The 11,377-nt window shown below is 29.3% G+C and overlaps 1 protein-coding gene across 4 annotated transcripts in view; it reads right to left on the bottom strand.

Annotated features, from left to right (window-relative positions):
* The window catches only part of LOC107444532 (putative defense protein 3), a 24,731-nt gene that overhangs the window by 3,600 nt on the left and 9,754 nt on the right, over window positions 1-11,377 (bottom strand). For 2 of the 4 annotated variants that reach the window (XM_016058685.4, XM_043052829.2), the window contains exon 2: window positions 2,584-2,790. In XM_016058685.4, the coding sequence (XP_015914171.1) occupies window positions 2,584-2,776 (193 nt within the window). In that variant the 5' untranslated portion in view covers window positions 2,777-2,790. Of the gene's footprint in view, window positions 1-2,583; window positions 2,791-10,546; window positions 10,826-10,925; window positions 10,945-11,377 lie in introns of those variants that run through there. The other 2 variants (XM_071183702.1, XM_016058686.4) reach the window with 2 other exon arrangements.

Raw genomic sequence — 11,377 nt, 5'->3', positions numbered from 1 at the left:
TTCTTCGTTATTAGTATATATATAACAAAATAAATAAATACAAAAAAAACACGAAGAAAATTAAGAAAAACAATAAGTTTCATTTATTGCTATTATAAAATAAAAGATATAATCTTTTCATCAACCCACACGATTATATCCGCAAAAAAGAGTGCTTTCTAATATTGTATCAATGTAGCCAAAGCAAAATATATTAATACAATAGTGTGAGGAGCACTCAAAGTGTACTTATTGTGTTCCATTTTATTTGTTGTAATTTTAGTAAAAAAAATTTGGGTACTCCTCACACTATTGTATAAATATATTTTGCTTTGGCTATATTGATACAATATCAGAAAGCACTCTTTTTTGCGGATATAATCGTGTGGGCTGATGAAAAGATTATATCTTTTATTTTCCGGATTTTTTTTTTTAAAAAATTCCTTTTTTTTCCCAGTTGTTTGTTTTTTTTTTTTCAATTATTATTTTTCTTTTCCCCCCTTTTTTCATATATCTGCAATTTTCCTTTGTTTTATCTTCATTTCGAACTGTGTAATAACGTTTTATTACATTTATGTGTAATAACGTGGTAGTAACATTTATGTGTAATAACGTGGTTCATAACAATATCTGGCATTATTTTTAAATTGTAGAAATTTAATGAATTTTTAGAACTTTTCATAATTAATTTCTTGCTCGAAAAATAGGTCAAAATGTGCTCAGTGCTGTACTGAAGAATAAACTTGTATTGTTAAATCTGTTACGAATATCATGAAAGAACTAACATTCTTTGTCATTGAATTTATCTTGTGTTGCTGTTTTTTTAATCATTTCGATTTTCTTGGCCATAGATGGCGCCACTGGAAAACAAGAACAATCGCACTCCCTCTGCCTAAACAGGCATACGTCAACTACAGCAATCCTTTCGATTCAGATGCAGTCGGTGCGGTGAGCATTACCGAGTCACAGTCAGTGTGTTCAAATCTTATTTCAGGCATAAATGCTGTTTGGTTTTTCCTTTCTTTGCATTCAGTACTTTTTTTTTCTAAAGTATTGAATATCAGTAGTATTCTGAGAATGGATATGGTGCTTGCAATCTTCTCCATAGTTTATAGTTTATCAATTCACGGAAACAAATTTACGAACAATAGTACCGTTCGCAAATTTACTGCAACCTTATTATGATGCGAAAATGAACCATATTATTTGGAAAATTCTTCCTAAGTTAGAATATGACTCACTTAGAGCGAAAACCTGACAGTATGGTTCGAAGAAATGATTTTATGGTTCAACGTAGAAACGATTTTTCTGAGAGTTTTCTTGCTGCTTAACTTCATATACCACTTGACATTCCTGTGACTAATTAAATAGTAAACATCAGGCCACCACCATACAAAATTTTGCTTAAATTACTTATTATTAAAGTTAAACATAGGCATTGGAGAACATATGTTGAATTTTTCCTTGTTTGCTTTGAAGCAAATGTCTGGTTAATATTAAGCAACCTAAATCTCATTTTTTAATACATTGATGTAAAGCGAATAATTTCTTTTCTTTAACAAGTTATGGTTTAATCAAATTTACTCCAAATTGTTTCCTCTTGTCCTTTTTATTTAGTTTTTTGCTGAATTATTTATCTTATTTTCTATTAGCTTTTAAGTTTCAGAATAATTAATCAGAAGTTCAATTTTCTACTTAATTATAGCTTCATTAACTTGAAAATCTGTTTAGAGGATGGTAATCTAATAGAATCTCAAAAATTGAGTAGGGGAAAAGTTTGGAACTATAATTCGGAAGGGTTACAATAAAAAGAGAATCGTGAATGCAATACCACTACATTTGCTTTGATATGTTTAAATAATTTTTTTTAAAACGAGCGTGCTAAGGTTTGAATTTAGAGGATTGAAAATAATGACAAATATAAGAATAAAACAAATATGTTTAGAGGCAAGCTATAAAAATCAATCACAGAAGTTGAAGGGAAATATAATTAAAGACAAATAATTGATATTGTAAGCCGATAGGTGCATAACTATTTGCACTAACATAACTATTCACACTTACATAACTATTTTACAATATAATTATTTCACTAACAGTTATTTGCACTTAGAGTTCACAGTTCACGATCACAGATTCTAAGAGATACTCATCTATAATTTTCAATCAAAATTTGTTTCACTGTAAAAGATTAACGACCAACGTTCCTATGAGCTTTTTTTTTTCAGAAATATAAGGACTGGTAATGCTATTATTTCACTCTTGCACTTTATCTTGGAGAAATTCGTGTTCTGCAAAATCTGCATGGTATTAGGTAATTAAGATATCTTAAAACAAAAGTGGTATCAAACATAGATTAGTCTTAAACATAAATATTTTCCATCACTTTTTTCGTGAAGTGATTTTTACGTCGAAGCAAAATTTTATATCTTCACAACAGTAGTCTTATCATGAGGTAAGGATCAAGGTGTAATCAAGGATCAAGGTGTAATTTATAAAATATGCACTTTTGATATTGAAGCACTATTTGTATCTGTAGTGATTGAGTTATAATTGAAAAAAGGGGAATAAATCATATTAAAAGATACGAAAAAAGTAACAAACCAATCACTTGATCTCCTGGCCTGTATGAGTCTGTTGACTGTATTAAAGTGTAAGGCGAGAGATGGGCTGGTTGTGGTCTGTTCTGCCCGTGTTTGGGAAGCATAGCTTCACATGCTTTGCTCGGTGCTCCTGTCGGCCAACCGGCTATAAAGGGCAGGCACAAGAGAAACACAGACAGAGAAGCTTTGAACATATTGGCTCTGAAAACTGTAATAGAAAATTTTGTGTAGTTACACATATCTAAGAATGAAAAGGAAATAGAGTTAAAAACGCATCCTTTTCAACAAAAAAAACCATCAGCTTTTACATTTACGTAAATGTTAAAACTACATTACTATAAAAATATTAATCATGGTTTACAAAATATAATACATCTCTCCGATAGCAAAGCTCCATGAGCTTGTTAAGATTTATTCTTAAATTTGTCGCCTGAGCCGATTCTTTCTTCCCTGCCAAATTCAAAATATTAGAACAATTAATTTATAATTTCGTCACTTATTTTATTTGTTTTTTACAGACTTCAAATTTAATGAGTCAAATATGCAAATTTCGCAGCGTTTTTAAGCATTAGAGTGATGAAACTCAAGTATAAATTCAACAATTTATTTTTATATATTATAAGAATAAAAATATAAAAAATCATATCGAAATATTATTTCATTTGACATAAAATATCAGAATATTTCTTTTTGTACATTATAATTCTATAATAAGTTTAGAAAAAAATTACTAAATATTTTGAAGAATCGCCTTCAGCTTGAATTGAATTTTAGTATTTTGTAGCATAGTTGAATTTTAGAATTTATAATGAAATATTCTAATATTTAGATTTTTTCAAAAATAAATTAATTTATGCTTTGGTTAGATTTTTTAAATGTCTAAAAAATCTGAAATGTGTAGTTACAAATCGTTAAATTTGTAACTTAATTTAAGTAAGTAAGAAACAAATAAAATAAACTTATTAATGCCGAGTTTTTTAGTTATTCTGATATTTTTAATCAGAGATTTAAATTACGTGTATTATTTGACTAAATGGTTTTAGAATAAAAATTTGTAAACACACTGTGACTTCATAATTATTTTGTACATGAATTACAAAAATAAAAGCATAGATTTTATAAATCTAATTTTTTTTACAATATTTGAATACTATTGTACGGATGCTGAATTGTCTAAAAAACTATTCAATTTCAGACAAATAAATACGACACTTGCTCTATCATAAAGAAAAAAAAGCTAATGACGTCATTGATTATTAATGAATTAAATATATCTAGCCACTTGAAACATTATTTTAGAAAGAGGAAATATATCCGAACTTGCTTACAGACAACGAAAAGAAAAAACATTTATGATTACACCTGCCATTCTTAAAATTCGTTAGTTGAAAAAAAAAGGAAAAGAAAAAGAGGCCAGACGATAATTTTAACTATTGAGGAACGGGGAAAGGCTTAAAACTGACAAAGCATGTCAAGACCTCACGCATTAACTTCTCTTAGACAAATTGTTTGAACAAAATAAATCGTTTTTAATTCTATAAAAAAAAACTGAATAAGATTGCTTGCACTTTTTTCATTATTACTACTTACAAAAGCATTCAAATTAAATTGTGCTCGCACATTTAAAAATACTTTACTATTCTTTTCTATGAAATCATCAAAAACCCTTATTTGAGTCTATGATACGACTGACTTCTGATTAATCATTTCTGAGACGGGTATAAGATTTAAAACTTCTAACATCCATACAAAGAAAGTAGATAATTTTCTTGACTAAATAACTTAACATGAAAGAATAGGATTCGATTTTAAACATTTTAAATAGGATGATATAAAATCTTTTTTTTAATCCCCATCCAATTTTTATCATGCAGAAACATTATAACGTGTTTTATTTCATATTGGATGACCAGGTCATCGACAGTAACTAAGATTAGAATTATAAATTTAAAAGATTAAATTTAAAAAAAACATTTTTACGACTATATTTAAAATTCTGAAATAATTTACAGATAAAGCATAGTACAGCAACAAGCACAGCACCCAATTATAAAAATACTTTAACACTTTCAATGCAAGCCTAAGTCCAACCCTCTGCACTTAGAGTTCTCCCGTAGCACTAAATTTGAAACAAAACGCTATTTCCTTTAAAGCTTGTTTATTTTACTTTAAAAAATAACCAATTGCAATTAATAACTATATTCAATAATACAACAATAGAGCACAGCAAATATTTCTGGAAGACGAGTTATCTTGTTCGTCACGAAAAAAAAAAAAGTTAAAAATAATTTAAGTCATCCGTTAAAACAACCAACTAATGGAAACTATTAACTATCTTGAAGAAACAAATCGAACTATCTTTAAAAAATATTTGACATAATTCTTCATCAAAGAAAAGAAAAAAAGCAAATACAGTACAGAACCCGTTATCCGGAAATCAGAAAACCGGAAAACCAAAAAACCGGAACGAAATTCGAGAAATTTTCCCGTCATTTTTTTAAAAAATATTTTTTTTCCTCATAAGATTTTAGGATTTTTCTTTCTTTTTTGAAAGATGTTTNGATGAATAAAGAAGTATTTAATTAAATTAATTAATGTAATTAAAGTAAGAAAATATCAATTAAATTTTAAGTAAACTCAATCATTTGACCTCCCAACCCCCCTCCCTCTTCTGTTCATAAACGAGTTCGCCTGCCTTAAGGATCCGTTTATTACGAGCACTCGGATTTAACGAGTACAATGTTGCGGTCCCTTTGTGCTCGTTATAAACGAGTTCGACTGTAATCAATTGCAATCAGTAACTATATTCAATAATGCAACAATGGAGCACAGCAAATATTTCTGGAAGACGAGTTATCTTGTCAGCCACGAAAAAGAAAAAAAGTTAAAAAATAATTTATGTCCTCCGTTATAACAATCAACTAATGGAAACTATTAACTATCTTGAAGAAACAAATCGAACTATCTTTACAAAATATTTGACATAATTCTTCATCAAAAAAAAAAGCAAATATATTGATTTTCTGTCGAAGGACGATGCCTTTTCCACATTTTAGACAAGGGATAAAGCGTGAAGATTATTTTTCTCATTTGGTATATGTTTGATTATCATTCTTCATCCAAAAATTAAAATAGGAAGACTTTGAGGCAATATAATGATAAGCCACATTTTCGAATCGTTCAAAAGGGCATTTGTGGTGAAAAACACTCCAGAGTGTACGCAATAAGTTGTTTCTTTGTTTTGACTTGTTACATTATGATAATTCCAGAAACGTATAAAGTCTTTATCTGAAAACAATGCTAAAGAGTTTGATGCAAAACAATATGAAAAATAATGGCTTTTCAATATATTGTTTCAAACCTTTGACGTGTAATAGAGGGGGAGAATAGGTTAAGCGAACTACCTTGATTCTATTGTCATTAGCGCTATTTTCCCGTTCCATTAGTCTACTAGTGCGTCTTAAAAATTGAGATGAAACCGAAGCTACTGAGAGTTTATCAAAATTACGGCTTATATCTATGTAAGTGAACTTTTTATTTTGGCATAGCTCAAAATTTGGAACTCAAAATGCGTGTTGAAGAAAATAGACAAATCATGTGATTCAATTTTTCGACTTTCTCTTATGAAAACAGTTTTTTTTTTTTTTTTTTTTTTTATGTATAAACTCTAATGGGTGCAAATAAATTCTTATTTTGAAATCTTAATCACTGAGTCTAAATCACTTTGTTCATTTCTTTTGCACCAGTCTTTTTCAAAAGACTTTAAAAACCAATAGTTATTTTTACAAGATTGTCATGGGTCTTATAATTTAATCATAGTGATATTATATTGACATTGCTTAGGTTTTCAAAAACCATTTCATGTTTTAGTAGTATGACTATGAAGAGATAACCTGGAAAGTTACATCTTTGTGCTATTGTACTTTATCGCATAATGATTATGCTTAGTGTTTAAAAAAAGTTCATGTCATAGTTCAAAAGTTCATAGTGTTTAAAAAAGTTTTCATTTCAAATATGTACTCAGTAACGCCTCACTAGGAAAAGTAAGTACGTAATTCCCCGATTAGTTGTTCAATTTGGGTTGAACAGTGAAAATGAGCATTTTTTGTTATGTCCATTTTCTAAAGCACGCCTTTTGATTGTGTTCATTTTTTTAAACACGTATTTTTTAATGGATGGTAAACCGTTTAAATCTAACCATAGATGGCTCCAGTTTTTGTTATAAAACTTCTGGGTTACTAGTTCCGATTTATGTTAAAGCCTAAACTTAAAAAATAAGTCTTTCTATATTATTATTGTACTGTTTGCAACATAACCTGTGCTATTTACCATTCAACTTGTAAATCCATTTAGCTGAAAACAGAACCGAAATTAACACTCACAACATGCCATGATCCTATTAAAGGCTCAAGCCTCCTTACCCTATGACTTACTTAAGCCCTCTTATGAATTACAAGATAAAGAAAAATCTTAAAAATACTATGAATTGCAAAATCACGTGCAAATCTAAATGCAATCTTAATACAAACCTCCTTGAAGCCTGTTCGCATATCGTCCCGTAAACATAATGTAAGCACAGTTTTCCTGTTTTAAAATATTATTGCTTATACTCAGTTAACCACCTATAGTCACTGCAGATATTAAAATATATATTTTTTCACAAAACTCCTTACGGGATTACTCAAGATTTAAATATTATTATGTAGTCAATCAGACGAGAAAATACAGGGCAGTAAATTGGAATAAGTTGAAGTAGTAAGTGGCCATGAACCTGAAGGCAAGCCTGAGCATCTTCATACAAAAATTCAAACAAAACTTTTCCAGAAAGAAGTTTTTGTCTTAAATTTACGAATTCTTCAAATAATATTAGTGTATTTCGATCATGCTATGCAATTCAACCATTATAAAGAAAAATAGCTTAATAAATTTTCAGATGTTTATCGTTTTTCCAAGAAATGTATGGTCGTGAAAAAGATTTTATCTTTGTCAAACTAGTTCCATAGTTATTATTTAGCGGAGTATTTTCATGAGTCATTAGATAAGATTTCGTGATTTTCTGTCAGCACTTGGCTTTGAAGAAGAATACAAACTGCCATTAATGATAGTTGTCGCCAAAGCAATTATCGAGGTTAAATAGGTTAAGTTAAGCAAAACCTGTTGCAAAAGATTTCTTTATTAGTTGTTTGATTTGAAGTATGACGGTGAAATTAAATGTTTCCAAGGGCGGTTTTAAGCTTCATCGAATTCTTTATGGTAATCGTGATTAAATGCTGTTTTTAGAAGATTTAAGTTAAGCCTTTAGCTTAGTATATTCACTGTGATGAATACCCTGACAAATCTCTTAAATGACAGTTTTATCTTACTGATCGTCTTTTAAAATTACCTTTACAATCTCGGTTGATGAAATACTGAACTTTCTTATTCAGTTCGGCATATTTATCTCCTGTATTTAGACGCAATTTAATGAAGTTAAGGGTATAATTGAGAAGACTCAAACTCATAAAATAGGTAGAAAAATAATAACTCTTGATTTCCATGCACATTGAAACGGGGAACAGTCATATAAGTAGGGTTATCAGAAGGTCTTGTAAAATTTTTAGATGCTTATCTTCATCTCCAAAAATTTGTATTAAAGCAACTCGTAAAATCGTACTTTTGAATATCGTGTTGTCAGTCAAATCGTCTTTGGAAACACTTCTCTCGAAATCAAAAAAACCTTAAATGTTAAAATATAGTAATAAAATATAAAGTAACAAACTACCCCAGCGGAAAAAAATCACCTTCATTTGTCTAAATAATTACTTACTAAGGTCGAACTAGGAGCCCAGGGAAGCACACTTAAATAACAGGCCTTTTTAAAAAATGAAGTATTTGTGATTTCACGGAAAAACTTGTTTTGATTTGGATATTCAGGAATTTGGTACACAAAATCTGGTTTGGTTTCCTTAACAAGTTAAATTTTTTATTTCATTTTCAAATTCTTTCTTCACTCAGTGAATGTCGTATTCTAGAAAATTGGATTTTTTGGAACGACTTATATAATCACTTCTGTTAGTCCATTGCTGAATCTCTAAAATACCTAACAAGTAACTAGTGTGTAGAGAGTTCTGTTCTATAATTCTTAAATACAAAGTTAAAATGAAGACTGGAATATTTTTCCTTAAATAGTGATTTCAATCTGATTCATTCTATAACCTGCTATAACAGTTAATTCATAATTATAAGAATGAAACAAATTACAATAAAACATGTTTCTAAAACTGTGTTAGGTTTTTTTTAAATATACTTTTTTTAAAAATTTAAATGCATATGGAGTTCTAGGGTGACGCTTTATAAGAGAACCCACCATAATAGTTGGAGTCCAGGGGGGAGAGCGATAGTAATTTCATGTCTATGACCAGTTCAACCCTTGCTACTCGAGATAGAACTCGATCCTTTATTTTTCCAACTATATTGTAGCTTTTTCATACTTAAATAAAATTAATTCAATTATTGTAAAATTAAGAGAAATATTTAGCTAGTTAGCATTCCCCACAATCGTTTCTTAACACTAAGAACTTGTGTCTGGATGCAAAGTCATATTTCGAGTTTGCAATTCCTGAGTAAAATTTAGTAATAGAAATTTTCAAACATTTCAAATTATTTCAAAGAAAATTCCCCTATAATTCGTTAAGGAGCACTTTTGGTCAATAGCTGATATAAATTCGTCATTTAACATGTAATTCGATCCTCAAAGAATGATTAATTTTGACCCATCATGATAATGAATTTCATTCTAATTCTGTCTCATTCCAGTTCCAATCCTTTCATGTGTACGAGATCAGAAGGAAATAAATCTGCATTTTCTTAGGAGGAACGCTCTGTCGGTTAACCCGACGACAATAGTACTCCCAATTATAATATTTCCACAGCTGAGGATACTTTATGGCAGCACTATGGAATTCTCAGAAATGGAATTCTTGGTCAGGACCTGCTGTGTCGAACCTAAAATCCTTATCACCTTAATAAAGATTCTCTTATTAACCATAATAAAAAGTTTTATTGACTTCAATCAGTGGCTATTCGTACACAAAGTTATTCAAATTTCCTAAAAGTGTTAAAATTAATTTTTAAATTTTGCACACATTTATTCAGTTTTTCTAGATGAATAAAGTTAGATCTTACTTTCGTTTTTAACATTTTAAAAATCGGAAACAATTCCAGTTATTGAACGGCTTACTTAAGAATGTTTCCTTCCCCTTTTTTACTTTAGCATATTATTATTATTACTTTGTAATAAAATAAGGCAGTGTATGAAATAAGTTTTTTTTTTGTATCAACTTATTTTAGAGTAATGTTTCGTTGAAAGTAATTTAAGTTGAGTAATTAAGTAGTTAGGTAAAGTAAGTTGAATTTAAAAACTAATTTTCCAACATTTCTTACAAAAAATTTCAATGCGATTTTTCTACATTTTCAAGTTTTACGGGAAATGTTTTTCGTACCTAAATACTTTTGATTAAAGAGCTTGAAGCAATATAATGCCGAGCTACACAATAAGATATTTCTGTGCATTATACCGTTCTCTATTGATAGATACTTTATAAGTCTCAGAAGTTTGTAAAGTATCTAACTGGAAACAATTCTACTGAATGATTTAATGCAAAAATATCAACTTTCAAAAATATGCCGATTATACCTTTATTATCCAAAGCTTTTAAACTCCTTTCGACTGACAAAACAATTTTTTACCATTATACTATTGTTTAAAATGGCAGCTCAAAACAATTTCAAATCCTTAAAATGTATATTTCCTTAGAATAAGATATGAATAATAATATTTGTTTAAAAAGAATTCGATGAAGGGGAAATATTCACAATAGCAACTAATACAATACAATTTATGCGATAGAAATCCGGAATGCTTGACATGAGCATCAAACTCTTAAAATTATACAAGTTTTTAAAAAAATAGTAAATGAACTTACCTGATTAGGAAATTTTAGTTTCACTTGAACTTTTAGAAAACACAGTAACTTAAAAATTAAAAGGAAAACTTCAGCAGGCTATCTTATGGTTGATGATAAATATAATTGTTTTACGCGTATAACCTTCGATGTTTAACGATGCGTCTTTTAGAACGTTTGTTGGCTAAGTCTAAATTACGTTGTAGTCAAAGTGCTAATTGATCGAGAAAGATGGAAGATTTTCCCTCAAACCATACTGTCCGCAGTGTTACACTCCTCCCTTACTGAAGAAATCTTAAAAAACCTCAAGGTTTTTTCACCCATTCGATAGGTTCATGACAAACAATTATAACACATATATCACGCTAAACAAAAAGAATAAATACTAAATTGGTCTTACAATCTAAAACTGGATGTTTTCTGTCCTTTGGAAAAACTAACTTAGGTCATTTGTATTGAAAGCTATTAAGAATAGAGGCTAACACAGTTAATTAAAGGGACCTACAAGACTGTTTGGCAACCTGAAAGTCGATTTGCTTGGCTGGAAAAAAATAAAGTAATATAAAAGGTTTAAAACAACTTTCTAAAAGAAGACAAATCATTTGTCATGCTTTTGTTTAACTTTCGTTTCTCTTCGAAGCAATTACATATTCCTCTGCGTGCATTCTCAGGAAAGTCGACCTCACCCTCATTTCAAATAAACAATAACAAAAAGAAGGTAGGAGGATTAACTGATACGGAGACACAAAAAAGAAGCTTAATTAATATTTCTGGACAAAAAGAACATTGGGAGAAGAACGTAAATAATATTTTAAGTGTCCTCTTTCCATCTTCGATTTAAGGTTATATTAT

The sequence above is a fragment of the Parasteatoda tepidariorum genome, chromosome 7 (assembly GCF_043381705.1).
Source record: "Parasteatoda tepidariorum isolate YZ-2023 chromosome 7, CAS_Ptep_4.0, whole genome shotgun sequence".
NCBI classification, from domain to species: Eukaryota; Metazoa; Arthropoda; class Arachnida; order Araneae; family Theridiidae; genus Parasteatoda; species Parasteatoda tepidariorum.
The sequence above is the reverse complement of the archived record's forward strand: the minus strand, read 5'-3'. Positions and strand labels throughout refer to the sequence as shown.